Consider the following 19,202-nt stretch of genomic DNA (forward strand, 5'->3'; position numbering starts at 1 on the left):
CCATTATTTATCAGGATTACAACAATGAACCCAGTGTAACACTCTGTAAAGTAATATTTGGGCATAAATTTGACATTACAGATATCATTCACAAACTGGGAGTAGGGATGGAGAGACGACATTTTAAAACTAATGAACTAGGCTCAGCTCTATTTCCTATAAACTAAATACAAATAAAGGATTCTTATCATACTGCATACTGAATATTTATCAGGGATTGCCCATTGTGACAAATTATTGTTAGTGTTTATACCTTTTATATTTAATTCCATCTGTGAAGGATTATGCCAAATAAATTAATGAAACTCATTGCTTAGCAAATATATATGTATATGTATATGTATGTATTTATGTATGTATGTATATATGTATATATGTATGTGCGCGCATGCACACACACACACGCACACACACACACACACACACACACACACACACCATACGTTTTGGAAAATAACATGTACTTTCTCACCCAAAAAGTGGTGGAAATGTCTGTGCATCTTATACAGTGAATATTGCTGAAGCCCCACCCACCCACCAGCCCCCACTCTTGGGCCTCTGCCTCCCAGCAATTTACCTCTTTGCAGCCAACAGCATAGTCAGCTTCAGCACAGCCTGATTTAGCATGAGCAGCTGATTGGCGGTTGGATTGGCCTCTTCCAGGCTTCAGGGATTGCCACCAGCCATCACCGTTGTCACCTATCACAACCTCCGTGCACCCAATTTTTGGCCTCCATGCATCCTGTTTTCAGCCTCCCGTGTATCCCATTTTTGGCCCATTCCAGGCGGCAGGGATAGGTAGTGGCAATCCCCGCTGCCTGGAACGGGCCGAAAATGGGATGCATGAAGGCTGAAAATGGGACACATGGAGGCCAAAAACGGGATGCGCAGAGGCAAAAATAGTGATAAGTGACAGCGGTGATGGGCGGCTATGGGCGGCGGCAATCCCCACAGTCTGGAACAGCTGATAGGAGGTATTCTGGGAGGCAGATTCAACTGCCAATCAGCTGCTTGTGCTAAATCAGACATTGCTGAAGCTGACCACACTGTTTGCTTTTTGCTGCAAGGAGGCAAATTGCTGACAGGTAGAGGCAGATTTTTTTTTCTTGTTTTCCTCCCCAAAAGCTAGGTGCATCTTATACTTCGGAGCGTCTTATAGTCCAAAAAGTACAGTATATGATTTTCAATTACTAGAGCAATTTATGACTTGCACTTTTACACTTTAATACTGCTGACAAGAACTAGAATAATACTCTATTTCCACTGTTTTTGTTTTGAGGAGAAATGGCAATGCACAGTTCTCAAAACAATAGCTGTTATCATTGGTTAGCTTGTCAGCATGAGTCCTTAGAGTAGACCCATCAACTAAAATCATGTTCTTTTGAACTGAAGAGGCTAACATGTTCCATTAATCAGTTGTACCATGCCTGATAACAGAATAATAGAGTTGGAAGGGACCTTGGAGTCTCAACCCCCTGCTCAGGCAGGAAACCCTATACCATTTCAGACAAATGGTTGTCCAATGTCTTCTTAAAAACTTCCAGTGTTAGAGCATCCACTGTCACATAAGTAGGGGATTAGGGAACTGGATTAGGGGACTGGATGATTAGGAGACTGGAGGCTAAAACATATGAAGAACAGTTGCAGGAACTGGGTATGTCTAGTTTAATGAAAAGAAGGACTAGGGGAGACATGATAGCAGTGTTCCAATATCTCAGGGGTTGCCACAAAGAAGACGGAGTCAAACTATTCTCCAAAGCACCTGAGGGTAGAACAAGAAGCAATGGGTGGAAACTAATCAAGGAGAGAAGCAACTTAGAACTAAGGAGAAATTTCCTGACAGTTACAACAATTAATAAGTGGAACAACTTGCCTGCAGAAGTTGTGAATGCTCCAACACTGGAAATTTTAAAGAAGATGTTGGATAACCATTTGTCTGAAGTGGTGTAGGGTTTCCTGCCTGGGCAGGGGATTGGACTAGAAGACCTCCAAGGTCCCTTCCAACTATGTTATTCTATTTTATTCTAAAGTAAGTCTAGACCCGTGATGGCGAATCATCTCTCCGGGGAAGCCAGCCGTTGCCCATTGCTTTTCCGGGTTCTGGCGCGCACATGCGCATTGGCCAGCTGGTCTTCACGCATGCATGCGCTCCAGAAACCGGAAGACCAGGTGGCTGGCGTGCATGCGCGCACCAGAAACCAGATGCTTAGCTTTCCGGCGTGCACATGTGTGTCAGGGAGGTACTCTTCTGGTTTCCGGCGCTCCCCCGTGCGCTCGGTGCCAAAAAGGTTCGCCAACGCTGGTCTAGACATGGTCTAGGAAAATAAGACATATATCTTAATATACTGTATGCTGTAATCTAGATGCTGTAATCTAGATTTAGTGCTTCAGTGAATGAGGGAGGGAAAGAAGAGAGTAAACCTGGAAGTGTTCTCTGTTTAGTGTAAGGAACCATTTGAAATGAATTAGTGCTTTCTATTACCCAGAAGGCAAGAATCAATAAACTTGTGTAATACCAATGAGTGGTTCTAGGCTCTTGCCACATCTGTTACTTAATTTTTCCCAGATTGAATTTTTTTCTGATCTTCTTTTGCTTCAAGATTTTATACATGGTTTGTTTCCTAAAAAGTAAAGCCTGAGGCAACCTTGAATACAAATGCATATTGTTTTTCTGGCTATAATATAGAAGTATTTTGCTACTGCTTCTGAAACTTTTTCAAAATTTCCAATTAGCCTACATTTAACAAAGTACCTAGTGATTAATGATCAATGACTCATCTTTTCCATGTTTAATTTTATCTTATTTCTTCTTTTATATGTGTTCTTTCAGGCTGAATTCTATTGATGTAAAGTATCAAATGTGGAAACTAGGTGTTGTTTTCACTGATAATGTAAGTATGTAATATCAAGTCAATATTAATTAGAGTACTAAAAAAGAACTAGTTTAAATCGCTTTTCAAAATTCTTCACCAAAATTATGGGTAAATAAATAGGATTGATGGATTCTCTAAATTTTTCCAGGAAAAGACAAATTCCTTAAGGACATGACTGGGTCTTAACAGTAATAGTAACACTCATGGGGAAATTTCCCTTATGTTGTTTTCTCTTGAGATTTAACTGAAGCACGGAATTAAGATAATAAAGTTATGCACACCTTTATTATGAAGACATGTGTTTTACATAATGCATTACCTGTTTTATTCTTTCAAGTTAAAAATGTACGTTATTTCAAAAATTGATAAAAAAGTTTGTTTGGAAGTTACAATTACAGCTACAGTACGAAGAAGTTTTTATCTGACTGTGTGTTTTTTTCTTAAATCTGTTTTGTTCCTTTTCTTCTAAAGTCTTTTCTGTACCTGGCCTGGTATATGATCATGTCAGTCCTTGGTCATTACAACAACTTTTTCTTTGCTGCACACCTCCTTGACATAGCAATGGGATTTAAAACATTACGAACGATTCTATCATCAGTGACCCACAATGGGAAACAGGTAATACCTCTTTATTCTGTCATTAACTTTGTGAAATGCCACCCTTTAAAATAAGGTTTACCAAGAGGAACAGTTATATAACTATGCCAACCATGAAAGAAATCAGAGAACAATTATTTATTTAAAAATTTGGAGGAAATGTAATAAACTCTGAATTCTACTTGTAACTCTACTTTTGACTCAATTTCTATAAGGTTCCCAATGCATTTGATCTAATAATAACATTTAGGTATACTCAGATCTACGTTTATTTCTTTTCAATCAAGATTACTCCCAAATTGTCATGATTTCAATTGCACGATTGTAATACAATTGTCTATATATTTTTCTCATTTAAAGACTACAGTAAGCCCCACCCAAATTCAGTTGGAATTACTCCCATGCAGCAGAAGAGTATTTGCTTTTCTTCACATAATTTGTAAATTGTTTAAAATAAAATAAAAAAAAATCAAATGAACATTGATGTTCTTATGGTTTTTAGAAAATAAGTTTACAATCAAGGAACTCCAAAATATTCATTAATTTATTACTTTTTTTTTTTTAGCTTGTACTAACTGTGGGATTACTGGCAGTGGTAGTTTATCTATACACAGTAGTTGCTTTCAATTTCTTCCGAAAATTCTACAATAAGAGTGAAGATGGAGATATGCCAGATATGAAATGTGATGATATGCTAACGGTAAACTTTACTTTAGTTTTTCTTCTAATTTGTTAATATGATTCTAAATGGGCAAATTTTTAAGAGTGGAAACAGTTTCTGTTTACAAAATACAAGGGGATACAGCAGCAACCCACGCAACCTTTCAGAATTCTCTTTATAGATTTTCACAAAATTCAACAAATGCTTTATCACAAGAACAGGTATAATGTCATATTCCACTGAGAGAGAGTCACCCACAGTAACTGCTACCTTGTTTGCCTATGGCAGGAATGGACTCCAAATTTCCTGGTTTCTAGCCTGGTGCTTTTAACAACTATATCAACCTGTCTCTCAAACTGTGGTTACATTCTGTAAATTAATGGAAGTGTCATGTAATAACAGAAGTTTGCTCAAATTGTAGCGCTGCTTCTGCCATTGGTGTTTTTCATATGAGTATAGGCCTCTAAACAGTTAACTTTATTGAATTGGGCAAAGTATTAGATTAAGAATCATTTAGATGGTTGATATTCATTTTTGATAATTGTATAGTGTTTTGAATGTATAATGTCCAAGGTAACATATACATTCATTCTTCTAAATGAATATACTACTATTATGTTAATTAAAATAACAGTGTAGGGACCCTGATGCTCTTTGAGCTTGATTATTTTCTTGAAGACATTTAATTAGCCAACTAGGTAACATCATTAATGCTAGAAGGGAGTGGGGTTTGCTCTCTGTTTAAATTCAGATGGCTTGCCCTGTCAGTGTTATCAGGAATATTCTTGGTGGTTCCTTAATTAGGCTGTTGTTTACTGTTTGATTGTTAGTCTGAGTTGGTAGTTACAAGTCGATTAGGGCATTTACTACTGCAAGCAGTAAGTCAAACATAAGTGTGGTTATTTTTCAAAGCTCTGAAACATTGATTCTTTTGTTTAAGGATTTTGTTTAACACATTCCTTTATTTTTGCAAGCACTCAAGTATCTGTAGGCTCGATGATAAAAAATTAAAAGACTAACTGAACTATGGCAAGAATTGAGTTCCCTCCTTTCAAATAAACTAGTAAATATTTGCAAAAATGGAAGGTTATGCAAAATGTACTTTTTAAACTATGAGAATTTTTTCATGTTGCTTATAGTGCTATATGTTTCACATGTATGTGGGAGTACGCGCTGGTGGTGGAATTGGTGATGAAATCGAAGATCCTGCAGGCGATGAATATGAAATATATCGAATCATCTTTGATATTACATTTTTCTTTTTTGTAATTGTTATTCTACTAGCTATCATACAAGGTATGGTTCCATTATTTTTATCAGTTTAAATGCTTTTTATAATTACCAAAATCACCCTTTCCTAACTGATAATCTACATCTATTTTTTTGTCACAGTGTGAAATGTACGGTGAAATATGTAAACTTCTTGTACCTAATATATTTGCTTATGTTCTTCAATCTTTGAAACATAATCACCTCAGGTGGAAGACTAAAGGCCAATTCCTCTAACAGCAGAATGAATTCTAGAGTTATTTCCTTCGTTCTTGGTGGGAAAAGAATTTTTGAGTCCTTTACTCAGTCCCTTATGAAGCAGATTTTTTCCCCAAGCATTGAATAGAAATATAAAATGGAAGGAATACATTCTAAGTCAAATTTCTTAAAATGAGGAAGACTGGTTCTTTTCTCTTGTGGAGGAAACATAAAGATTCTGAACACTTCAATTTTAAATCTACCTGAGGATATTATATCAACCACATGCAAAGGATTAAGAGCAGACAGATGCAGTTTCTATATTTCTCTCTTCTTTTGCTCAGATTCTGGCTATGTAAATTTCCGCTTCTGCATGCAAATTATTAGAAAAGCAAAGGTTTATTTGAAAATGAAATTCCCTTTAATTTTATTATCCTCTGAATTGTTCAAGTTTGATTTTGAGCCACACCACTAGTAGATTTTACCATATGGCGTATCCTTTAGCAACTGCAATGTTTACTTTCTGTGTAAAAAGTCTTGTTGAGAGGAAGGAAGCGATGACATTGAAAACAGGTACACATACATAAGCACACAGATATACATAAGCATACACACATGCATAGACATTCTCTAATTATTAATTAATTGTATCAAGACAACTTAGATTTAAATGGCAAACAAGACCATTTAATCTGTGGGGAGTCCTCTTTTTTTCTTTACAGTAAACTAATTGAAAAAACACAGGTAATAAGTCTATTTTGAAATTAGTACTAGCTTTCAGACTAGAGATTTTTCTAATTTCATGTATCAGAACAGATGCCCTGGGTTTCCCCCCCCCTCTACAGTTTGGTAAGATAGTCAGTTAGATACCATTATAAATAAAGTAGCAAAGGCTTTCCTTTATCCTCCCCCCTCTTCAAATGTTCCCTTTGGGAAGACTTGATCATAATGTAAGGATGATTCCCACTGGGCTATTCTAGCAATTTTGGGAAATACTGCCAGACTGCTAGATAGAATGCTGCAACTCCTTAATTATTGAAACAGAACACAATTTTCTTTGAGTGTCATGAAATCTGCCACCAAGTGCACTTTTCCTCATCTGTATTCCAATTTATACCCAACCTTCTCAAGGTCTACAGAAAGTTTCCCCATTTATCATGGGTGACAAGTGGCCTCTTAAAATGGGGGAAACTGTATGCATAATAATACACCAAAATACACTTGACCGTTTGCAACTGCTTTCAAAACTCAGTGTGTATCACAAAAAAATGCTACAAAGAAGTTCAGTAAAGCTGTGAATACTGTATCTAATTGTTTGCAGCATACTATCTGGTTATTGTATTTGAAAATCTCCACCAAATATTTTCAAAAGTACGTGGCACTTTGTGGCGAAGCATAATTTTTCATATTTAGCATTAATTTGTCGATTTGGCAGTTTTTGTCCTAGTTCCTCAAAAGTTTAAATTATAACCTTATTGCCAGGCTTGATTATTGATGCATTTGGAGAATTAAGAGATCAGCAAGAACAAGTTAAAGAAGACATGGAGGTAATAATTTTCTGTATTTCCCTTTTGATCCATAAATATTCTGCAATACCACCTACGCCATGTAGTGGCCAGAAAATAGTTTCTTCTTTAATTAAGAATAGAATTGAGATGCTGAAGGCTACAGAGTAATTCAAAGTGCTTCACTCCTGTGCATGAGACTAGATTTGATTTGATCATGTGCTATAAAGTCAGTATTGACTCTTAGTATTTACCTAGATAGATTTTCTCCATATCAATTTGTACCTAAATTGGTCTTTTATGTTTTCCAATGGTGCACCATTGCTACTATAACGGTCCATTTACCTTGCTGTTGGTCATCCTCTTCTTTTTGCTTCCATCTTTCCCAACCTTTTCTAAAGAGTTAGGTTTTCACATAATGTGCCTGAAGTAGGATAATTTGAGCCCAGACATTTGTGCCTCAAGTGAGAACTCATGGGTTGATTTGTTCAATGATCTATTGGTTTGTTTTCTTGGCTGTCCACAGTATTCTCAGGAGTCTTCTCCAACACCAAAATTCAAAAGTGTATATACTCTTCCTGTACTGCTTCTTCAAACTTTGAAGCCAGTAAGATAGCCCTCTATGTAAAATAGGAAATATTATTATTAAATAATAATATTCAAATGTGCGTGTTCATCTACGAAGCGCCATCATTGTCATTGTCAATACAATAGGCAAGCAAGCAGATGATCTTTCTGGAGTGAGGTGGTAGAAATGTTGCTTTTAAACACAAAAGTGGGCTGAAAAAAACAAAGAGATTGGAGAAGGTGGGAGAATTTCTTTCTCTTTTGTTTTTTCTCATAACAAACTACCATATCATTTTTCTCATATCCAAACTACCCAATGACTTCAAAATTGAAGTCATTCTTTGTTTTGCTCTCCAAATCGGTCATCAAAAGCAGGCATGTCTAGAATGTCTCTCTCAGTGAGACTTTGCTGTTTAAATACTTTCTGCTTCAAATCTATATCCCAGGGCACCTCTCCAAGCTCAGCCTGTAGCAGAAGGGACATGGGGATTGCAAAGGGGAGGGGACAGTCAGAAAGATCCAGATGGGAGCTTTGTTCATAGTCATGGCTGCAAAAATGTGCCTGATTAGGGAATGTGATTTGTCCCTAAATGCCAGCCTCAAGTTTAAAATCATTCCTGAAGAGTATGGAACGCTCACAAATATGTGCATGTACATAGACACACAGAATGAAATTGAAGCAAATATGTTAACAATATATATCTTTCTAAATTCTTTTTAGACTAAATGTTTTATCTGTGGAATAGGTAATGATTATTTTGATACAGTGCCACATGGCTTTGAAACACATACTCTACAGGAGCACAACTTAGCTAATTATCTGTAAGTACATTAATTTTTCTATGTAAACAAATCAATATTAACATTCTGTGACCTTTCTAAGGAAATGAAGTTCGAATGATAGACTTTCAGCAACTTATAAATTTGCAAATAACGTGGTAATTTGTTTCTAAATATAAAGAGTATATTAGACATAATGATTGTATAGTTAGCAACATGTAAATTGTGTTGTTAATTTGGTGACTGGATATGGAAATCCAGAAAACATAATCCAACACAATCCAACACAAATACTTCTAAACTGGCAATTCAGAAAATACATCCTATAAATCCTATTACATTACATATATGTAAATCCTTACAGAATGCCTGCTTTACTTTATTTCTGGATTGTGTTATCATTAATTTATATAATGAATTATAATACTATTGATTGTACTTTTTGAGAATTCTACTGATCTGAAATTAGATTGTGTTTTAGCATCTCAGTTTGGAGAATTCTCTTCAACCAACACTTTCTAATTTGTCCAGTTCAAGAAAGTTTGATGGGAAGAGGGGAGGAAAGAATCCACAGACATACAGCTTATTTCTGATCCAACAAACTTCAATGATTGTTTGAACTAAACTCAGGGGACCAATTTGTAAAATATTCAAAATACGTACTTATCCCAATTTTATAGGAAATAGTCTGTATATTATTTTGTATGTTATCAATAATAATGATCATGATTTTGTTTTTTATTTCAGATTTTTTCTGATGTATCTCATTAATAAAGATGAAACCGAACACACTGGTCAAGTAAGTCAACATCATATGGATCATTAAAATTGTAATTGTATTTCTTTCATCTATCTTAATGATTCAAGCAATGGCAGTACTCCATATACTTTCATACAGTGGTGAAATGTAAAATTTGTTACTACCCGTTCTGTGAGCATGGCTTGGTGGGGGGTGGTATGTGACTGGGTGGACATGGCCAACTTTTTTTTTTAACTTTTAAAACCATTTTTTCTACAACCTCTTCGGCCGAAGAGGTTGTAAAAAATGCTTTTAAAGTCTCTGCCGATCAGGCAACTCAGCTGGGAACATCAGAGGCTTTTAAAAGCATTTTTTCTACAACCTCTTTGGCCGAAGAGGTTGTAAAAAAATGCTTTTAAAAGCCTCTGACGATCAGGCAACTCAGCTGGGATCGTCAGAGGCTTTTAAAAACATTTTTTTCTACAACCTCTTTGGCCAAAGAGGTTGTAGAAAAAATGCTTTTAAAAGCCTCTGACGATCCCAGCTGAGCTGCGCAATCATCAGAGGCTTTTTTTTTTTTACTTTTAAAAGCATGTTTTCGGCGGAAGAAGTTGTAGAAAAAATGCTTTTACATTTTTTTAAAAAAAGCCTCTCATGATTGTGCAGCTCAGCTGGGCGGGGGTGGGTGGGTGGCAGGGATGTTTGCTACTGGTTCTCTGAACCACCCGCTGCCATTGCTACCAGATTGGGCGATCCGATCCTAACCGGGAGCATTTCACCCATGCTTTCATAGTACAATGCTCATCTGAGCCTTGCTGAACTAGCTGCAAGTAGTTCAGGCTAGAGGCTTGAGACATGCAGTTCGAATAATCTTTCTTAACATTCAAGATCACAATACTTTAAACAATATATCAAGATCACGTGAAGTGTTAATACCATTTTATAATGCTTTGTAAGACCACACTTGGAATACTGCATCCAGTTTTGGTTGCCACAAAGCTGAAAAAGATGTTAAGACTGTAGGAAGAATGAAGAAAAGAACAACAAAGATGATTAGGGGACTGGAGGCTAAGACATACGAAGAAGAATTGCAGGAATTGGGTATGCCTAGTTTAATGAAAAGAGGGACTGGTGGTGACATGATAACAATGTTCCATCTAAGGGGCTACCACAAAGCAGAAGGGGCAACCTATTCTCCAAAGCACCTGAAGACAGGACAAGAAGCAATGGATAGAAACTAATCCAAGTGGAGAACTAACCTAGAACTGATAGTTAGAACAATTAATCAGCAGAATGACTTGTCTTCAGAAGTTGTGGGTGCTCCAATACTGTAGGTTTTTAAGAAGAGATTGGACAACAATTTGAAATGGTATAGGGTTTCCTACTTGAGCAGGGGATTGGACTAGAAGACCTCCAAGGTCCCTTCCAACTCTTGTTATTCTTTTGTTTTGTTATATATGCAAGGAATGCCTACAATTGTCTCTTTTAAAAGAAAAAGAAGAAAAAGCATGGTTTTGGGGAATGTGGCTGGAGGATATGATGTTGGATTGCAGCATGGTCTTTGGCCTTTGGTTTCTGCTGCATCTATCTCCAGGCACTGCTCAAAGGAAACCTCTATGGCCTTTTCTAGATTGCCAGGTAAGGCAAAATGCTCTCCCAAATGCAGCCTTTGGACCTGAGAAGTGTAGATCTTCTATTCTTGCCTAGAGTAGATTTGGCCTTTTCAAGGATGGCCAAGGTTAGGCAGGCATGAAGGGCACTGCTTGAGGCTATCAGTTTAAATGGGTGTGGTTGATGGGTGTGACATGTTGGGAGGCTTTCTGCTGGAAGTTGAGGTGAGGTCTGCTGGTTAGACTACAGGATTGATTGGGTAGCATATCAAGAGTTCATGGCAAGAACTGGGTATTCTCATGCTGGGGCTCCTCAAAGGTCTCCATCAAGTTCGTTTAAGCACTTCTACGTATTCTACAGGTATTCCTTTAGATTTGTTCCTACTAAATTATGCAAGCCACGTAGTTCCTTTTTTGAAAAAGTAAAATTTTAAAAAGCAGACAAATAAATGAAAAACTACTAGGGATGCATCAAAAGTTCTCTTATATTTTCAGTACAAGCCTTGTACTTATGGAATCTCCATATGAAATGTTCCTCGTCCTCCCCCCCCCATTTCTTCATAATTTTGCTTCAACACTATCTTGTGTTGTTCAATTGTACAACTTTATTCTAACCAATTGTTTTACCCTATCATCAACTAATTACACTTTGAGTTTTATTATGTAACAATTTTACATAGCCAATCAAATTTGAAGACAGTCTTTTCTGGACCAGTTATGCTGATAGCACAATGAAGGAGGCTAAAGTTGAACCTTGTTTTAACTAAATTCTTTTAACTAAATACAGGTGGTGTCCTCGTTGAGATTGCCTGAATTTAATTTTTTTTTTTTGCAAAATAGTTTCTGTTTTCAGCTTCATTTTAATTGAAACAAAAATCTTGAATGATATCCTGAGGGGGAACAGGAAGAGGGTCTGTTTGCAACTGACACATAAAGCCATGTCTTCCATACAGTAGTTTGGAATATAAACAAAGCCTCTATGATCATTTCAAAATTATTTACCATAAGGGTTGAAAAATTCCAGATGGCATGAAAGAGGTTCTAAAGTTGTCTTCTGTGTTTTGCAGGAGTCGTATGTGTGGAAAATGTATCAAGAACGATGCTGGGAATTTTTTCCTGCCGGTGATTGTTTTCGAAAGCAGTATGAAGATCAGCTTAATTAATTATAATTGAGGACCATCCCTTGAGATTCCATCAACACCTTTCCCAGTTCCCTTGGGAACAATCATCAGATTTTCCAGACCCGTTAAACAGGATGCTGTTTGGAGCAACAAAACCTTTTTTTTAATGACTCCTGTTCTTTTTCTTCCGATTTTGCTTTGAGAACAATGAGAACTTAACTCTAGCAAGAGAAGAAAAAAAAATCCCACACAAAAATCCCCATATGTCACATGAACACATTTACACAAAAAGAGACTTGTGACAGATTTTTTTTTCCTTCTGAGACTGTTTGATGACTTCCTTAAATAGGAGAACACATGTGGAATAATGTGATAGTCACATTTCTTCAGTCATTTATTTCATCATCCTGGAAGGAATTTTGTGGTTTGCAGAGGTCTTTAAAGGATTCTGGGGGACACTAAAGTTGTGGGGAAATAGTGCCTTACTATATGTAGGTTGAGCTATGCAGAAGATGAGTGCATGATGACATCTTATATTTTCTTTATCTGTCCTCTCTTTCCCCCCCAATTTAATATTTATTTTGTCTTTTGGAGGGATTTGGGTGGGACTTTGGTTGTGCACACCTTTTTAATAAGATGATGGCGTGTCTCAGGATAAAAAGTAATAGTTGGTTTTTTTGTCATTAAGTTAAATTCACAAGAATCTTCCTCTTTCACTCTTACACTTATTTTGGTAATGCTGTAATGCAGCACTGTAACTTTATGAAATCTTTGTATGAAAACAAAAACACTGCAGAAAAATGTTAAAAGGAATTATTTCATTGCATGTTTATTATGCAAGTTTAAACAACAGAAAGCAACCTTTTGAAGCAAGTTGATCAACATGAAAAAAAAATCACACAATAATATTCATAGTAATCAAGTGTTGTGGGCTTTATCGTACATTTGAAATCAGTGTCATCAACCCACAAATTATGTATGTATTATGAACTTGCCAGTAGTTTGGTTTCATTTTTCTTTTCTGTTCCTTTTGTTGCTGTTCATTTGGCCATTTGTGATCATTAGTGAATTAAAAGCTTTTCTTAAGTTAGTTTTTTAAAATCAAAGGTAAAGCAATATCCATTCAGGGATTTCATTAGTTGCATCATGAAGCACCAAGAATGTGTAACACTCCATGTTGAGTCCTTTTTAATTGTAACACCAATCAAATAAAAAGAAAGATTTGGAATGGAAGTAGAGTGGTTTTCCTCTCCCTTGGCTTCTTTGTGAAATGATTTCAAAATGAAGTGTTTGAGATTTTGTTTTTTGGGGTGAAATTGTACAGAAAGTTCTATACTCCTAATGTAGTGGTTGCTTTGGTTCCCCTGAATTTTCCTCCTTTTTATATTAATTGCAAATCATTTGCTTATCCACAGTTTACGGTACAAAAAGATTTATTAATTCTGCAGCTAAAATGAAGATAGTGTCCTCATTTTACCTTGTGCTAGCTTAACTTCTAAAGAAATGCTTTAAAACTGGAGATTATTTTTCATGTATCTATTGAATGGGACTTTGACTCACCAATCCTATACTGTAATAAATTTGCAAGTTTTTGCTAGAAACCACAAATCTATTTATAACAGAAAAAAATGAAAAGTATCAAGAAAACTTGATTATCATCTAGTAGTCAATAAACCAATTGGTTTGTGACTGTATGTTGCATGTAGGCATTGTTTCAAACACTGAATATTGAATGTCTTTTAATTTTTCAGTGATATTTTATTGTGTGAAATTTCTTCTATTTCAGATTACAAGATCGTTTTACAGTATAAGCATAGAGAAACTAGCTGCAAGTTTACCACATATCAGAAATATTCTCTATTAGGCCAAGTAAGCCAAGTAAATAAAGTAAGCAAATCAGCCTTTACTCTGAAGGTTATTGTTTATTCAGTTTTTGGTGATCAAGAACACTGGAATATTTCTATTTCATATTTTAAGATTACAATGTTGAAATGTATTTCATAAGGAAATAATTTCTTCAGCATTAGACAACCTAATAGTTGAAACATAAAAGGTAACATACTTTTCTGTTGTGCAAGACAGAATTCATTCAGCAATCTATTTCTGGTACTTAACTTTCTAAAAAGACATTTTAACAAGATTCAGATAATTTAATCAACAATTTGCAGATCCTTGTTTCAGATTTAACCTCTGCTACATTATTCTGAATAACTACGTTCTTCAAAATTGTCTTGGTGTAATTGGGCTTATCATGTAGTCTTCAGTATTGGACTGTTTGTTTAAAGTTTTATTTAGAATCCTTATTGCTTGTCAGGACTATTTTTTAGTTACCTCCTACTGTCACTACTTCTGTAGCTGAATTTGCACCATCAGACCAAGTAATTGTGCAACTTATGTTGTATTTTCCTACGGCCCAAAAGTTGCAGTGGATTGTGATGCCAGAAAAATTGTGAAACTCAAATTATATTTAATTCTTATCGTGAGCCCAACTTTCTCCATACTCTTACAGAGCTGCAATACTGAAACAACTAAAACATTTTTTCTTATTGACCTTAGTTTTTACGGTTAGCTGAGAAGTTTCTTCTACATTTTTTATTATATCTTATTTGTGTTGTTCTTAAATTTCTGTTGTTATAATGAATTGCTGACCTGATCTGTGAAATTACTACAACTAATAATATTACTTTTATGTAGGTCTTTATTTAGCTCCCAACCATCTGATAATTCTCTGGCAACCTTCTAATTATTTTAATTTCCACAATGATTTTGAAAATTTTGATTGTTTCTGATTTCAGGCTTCTGTTTTCTGAAGTTTAGCATATCTTGTACTCAAAGGCATCTATTTCACATCTAATAAAAATGAAATTAATTAGAACATTTAATGGGATTTAAGAATTGACTACTATTGAGTAAAATGTTCTCCAGTTCTAAACTGAGAATGTTTCTGAAAAGATTGATTTGAAGTTTGAACCACTGAGAAAGGGTTCAGTGGTTGGTGGTATGCCTAATTAATTAAATTAATTAACTGCTGAGTAAAAGAAATAAAGAATCTATAATCATGACTTCAGTATAAATTAAACTGTTTCTATAATTTCTCTGTTTTCTACATTTTGGTTATCAAGAAATGTATGGAAAACTATTTGAAAATTAACAAAGGTAGAATACAGAACATTGTAAGAAGTACCGAGTATGTGTACAGATTTTTAACGTTAAAAGCATGTGTTCTACCCTTGAATCTAACAGAAGTCCCTTTATCCATAAAAAATGCCTAAGCTTTCAAAATAGGATTGTATTTTTTTTTTAATCTGGGTTGCTTAGCACCATCAAAACCTAATAACCTCTCTAGCAATTTTTGTGATCAGTCTTGTTGTGGTTTGGTAACTAAGCAACTTGAATTAGCCTCATTCCAATATAATATTTCCTCCATCACAGAGCACAAATAATCATGAATTTAACAGTTTTTCAAAGAACATCTCCACTCCTGGATTGTCAGGCGTGAAGAATCAGTGCCATATGTTAAGTTCTAGTTAAGCTAATTTATTATGCTTATATGTCAGAATCTAGTCAACTAATGGTGAACATGAAGTTGGTGCTAGGTAGGAGTTAATGGAATTTAAGACCTCTTGCAGAAACTAATGACTTCAGGCTGATTCCTCTCTTGACTTCTCCTCCAGACTCTCCTTTTCCTAATTGATCTTGGCAAGAGAAAACTCAATATTTCTTCTCCTGCAGATCAGTTTTCTGGGATAGATGTTCCATGTGTTCATGGGAGTGTGTGTGTGTGTGCGTGCGTGCGCGTGTGCCCTTTGTTTAGTCTGATGAGTTTGACTATTTTGCTCCTCAGCGATAGCGACAAGCAGAATGCAATGTGAAAACGAACGATATTTCCTTAAAACATTCTTTCTACAACTGTCTGATAGTCTTTGATATTATCACAGCCAGGTATAATGTTCTCACTTTTAACTAGACTCTTAACAAAAGATTTCTGCTTGTATTGCTCCTTGTGAGACTGGGCTCAGTGGAAGTGAGCTTAGGGAGAAAAAAAGCAGTTTTGTGGTTCTCATTAATCCAGTCAACCCAGGCATGAAATCCATACACCTCAATTTGGCTCAGAGGATTCTTAAAGCATTGGAGCATGATACCAGTACCTCATAAATATTTAGATTCCTGCACCAACATGTACCCCTCTTCAAAGTAGAACTTCAAAACAACAAACATGGAAAAGTCAGAGATATATTCAGCAAGTGATGAGAAGGAACTCAAGGAAAGAATACACAGAAACTCCAGAGTACCTAATTTATAAGTGAATTATTATTTCCTACAAAAAAGAGAAGGATGCAGGAAGGATCACTCAAAAGAATTAAATCTCAAATAATTAAAGAGGAAGGCTCAAGTTTATAAACCCTTGGTACTCCGGGCATGGAGAAAAAAAAGATTAAAGCCATCTTGTCATGAATATGCTCTAAGTGTTTAGGACTGGCCTACAGAATTATATTCACCAACACTTTTTTTCTGGCAGGAGAGAAATTCGGAGGCATGAGGTGGAGAGAAAAGAGGAGAGCTGATGAACTGTTGGAAATCAGCTCCTATAAGTAGGACAATGCTGCTATCTGAATGTTTTATCTCTACTACTAAGCTCCAGTTGACAATTAAATTGCTATATAATTGAGAACTGGAATGTGAAAAAACTTGTCCTAAAAGTGTTGGTGTAATGGTTAAGGGACCAGGCTAGAAACTGGGAAAACCATGAGTTCTAATCCTATCAGTAACATGCCCATCTGAATGCATGCCACAGAGCAAAGCACCACTTAATAACATGGTATAAAACAGAGCTACACTTTCTCTTTGCTGCCAGGATATGGTTCATTGGTATAGGCCTGTGATGGCGAACCTATGGCATGTGTGCCAGAGGTGGCATGTGCCGTCGCCCCAGCTCAGCCAGCTGGTCAGCGGGTTTCCAATGTGCACGTGCGTGCTGGCCAGCTGGTTGTCAGGTTTCCGGTTCTCTGGTATGCACGCTGCACATGCACCTTCTAGTTTGGGCACTCTGTGTCAAAAAGGTTCGCCATCACTGGTATAGGCTTTCACAACCAAATGGTGACTAAATCGTAAGACATAATATATTAATTGTACTGGGGAAGGGGGGAAACTGATTTTCTTTTCTTTCTCTGTTTAGTAAGCATTAGGGAAGTTAATCAGAAGGTAATCTGTGGGAGCAGTACTACTAAAAATCATATAACCTCGTAATAATATTTGGAATAAGAAAAATATTTCCTTTGAACTCATCCTGAGCTATCCTCACTAAGCAGAACCAGGGAAGTGGTAGGACATTAGAAATAAAGTTCAATAGGCCACTTGATTGTATCTTACTAGCGGCTGGGTTTCATTATATAGCTCTAGCTTTTGGGAATGCTTCAAGTCAAGCACCTGCAGAAGTGCTGTGGCTTATAAAATAGCAAGCCTATTTTCAGTGTGGGAAGGTAGCCAGTTACATTAATTCTGAGTTTAGCTCAATTCACAAAAATCTCCAAACATTTGTGCCACAAAAGAATGGAACTTGATAGCCTTGTTCCTGATAAGAGAACAAGAGGAATGTGTAACATCAGAGCTGGAAGTAAAGCACATGCATTAGCAGAGATTAAGTAGCAATGTGCTTTTCCACCACAAATTAGGATCTAACCCAAGGAAAACCTCCATTAACCAGTAATATTTGTAACTGGCACCTAAGATTCTTTAGAGACCCTGGACCAAATGGTATTTCTTCATCCTGTTTCAGATTCTGGCATTGGGTGCTGTATCTAGCACTAGAACATATTTGTTTTCAGTTTTTACTATTGTCAAGTTTGAAAAATAATTATTATGTTATATAGTTAAAATTAATATTAACTATAGAAGATAAAATATATAAAAAATAAATGCAGAAAAAAGGTAACTTTCCTCTTTGTTCCAGCAACTACAGAACAAGTCATCTCTTCATTCCATATCCCACCTGTTCTTTATCAATAGATTTTTAAAGCCTCATCACTCGATTCTAATCAGCAAAAATCCATAAAAAAGGTGTTTATTCCAAAATAAATTTAATAAACTTTCTAAAAATCCTTCCTTTTATTTTTATATCCCATTTTCTACCTTTAAAGAAAGACCCCCAAGCTTCATCTTTCATACCTATTCAGTAAAAAAAAATCCAATAAAATGATCATAAATAACCTTTTAAAACTATTTTAATCTTAATCAAATTTATGACCTCTCTTTCCCTATCTCATAGATGAACAAAACCTTTATAACATTGACATCCAGCCCTAGTTAGAAAAAAATCCATTAAAAATGATCAGAGATAACAAAACTATATATTTTAACCTTGATCAAATAAACCAACTGTATATGCTTTCCCCTGTCTTCCCACAATCTTCAGATGATGTCATAACACACTTTCTTTTCATGTTCTTTGTGTCATTTGTGAAATAGCTGACAAGTCCCTTGAGCCCAAAAGCTATGGTGCAGTGGTTAGAATGCAGTACTGCAGGTTAACTCACTGCTCACTCCAGGAATTTGATTCTGAGCAGCTCAAGGTTGTCTCAGCCTTCCATCCTTCCAAGGTCAGTAAAATGAGGACCCAGATTGTTGGAGGCAATATGCTAACATTGTAAACTGCTTAGAGAGTTCTTAAAGCACTATAAAGCAGTATATAAGTGCTATTGCTATTTCTAAATCTAGTAAAAAAAGGTTTTTAACAATGCTCTTCTGATTTAGTATTTGCCTGTCTTTTTAATTCTGGTTTTGTTTATGTATCCAGTATTTCATCTTTTTCCATCTTCTTCTTATAGCTGCTCATTTTTAAATACACACTTAAATCAATTTTGGTCTTTTCTAATGAGATATCTTCCTCTTCTGTGACATCATCTAATTTATTTATAATACATAACTTTGAAATTAATTTCTAAGCCCAATATTCATAAATCTCTTGGTGGATGCATTGATGCATTTATTTCCTTCCAATCTTGTGTCCAATCTTCAAAGTTATCTTATTAGCTATTTTTTCCCAAATGCATAAACATAGACAGTTTCCTATGGCAAATATTCTCATGCTTAATTTCAAGGTCTTAATTCAAATCTATTTGGATCCTCAATCCGTTCAAAAGTTTCTAAAATTAACACTCTAATAACCCTTTAATTGTATATTCTGATTTTGGGAGCAAATGATTAAACTCATAGTTAAAACTTCTTTCTTAAAGGAGTCAAAAATTGAAAAGTTTGGCCTAATGGTTAAGGGACCAAACAAGAA

The 19,202-nt window shown here is 35.7% G+C and overlaps 1 protein-coding gene across 1 annotated transcript in view; it reads left to right on the plus strand.

Moving 5' to 3' along the window:
* The window catches only part of RYR2 (ryanodine receptor 2), a 279,138-nt gene extending 266,559 nt beyond the window's left edge, over positions 1–12,579 (plus strand). Inside the window, exons 99-106 of the mRNA XM_060692369.2 lie at positions 2,831–2,891; positions 3,345–3,491; positions 4,036–4,170; positions 5,271–5,427; positions 7,081–7,145; positions 8,392–8,492; positions 9,198–9,249; positions 11,867–12,579. Coding sequence (XP_060548352.1) covers positions 2,831–2,891; positions 3,345–3,491; positions 4,036–4,170; positions 5,271–5,427; positions 7,081–7,145; positions 8,392–8,492; positions 9,198–9,249; positions 11,867–11,962 — 814 coding nt within the window. The 3' untranslated portion in view covers positions 11,963–12,579. The remainder of the gene's footprint in view (positions 1–2,830; positions 2,892–3,344; positions 3,492–4,035; positions 4,171–5,270; positions 5,428–7,080; positions 7,146–8,391; positions 8,493–9,197; positions 9,250–11,866) is intronic.
* The last annotated feature ends 6,623 nt before the right edge of the window (positions 12,580–19,202 follow it).

This window comes from Pantherophis guttatus, chromosome 1 (genome assembly GCF_059756535.1).
Source record: "Pantherophis guttatus breed Tessera chromosome 1, ASM5975653v1, whole genome shotgun sequence".
Classification (NCBI taxonomy): domain Eukaryota; kingdom Metazoa; phylum Chordata; class Lepidosauria; order Squamata; family Colubridae; genus Pantherophis; species Pantherophis guttatus.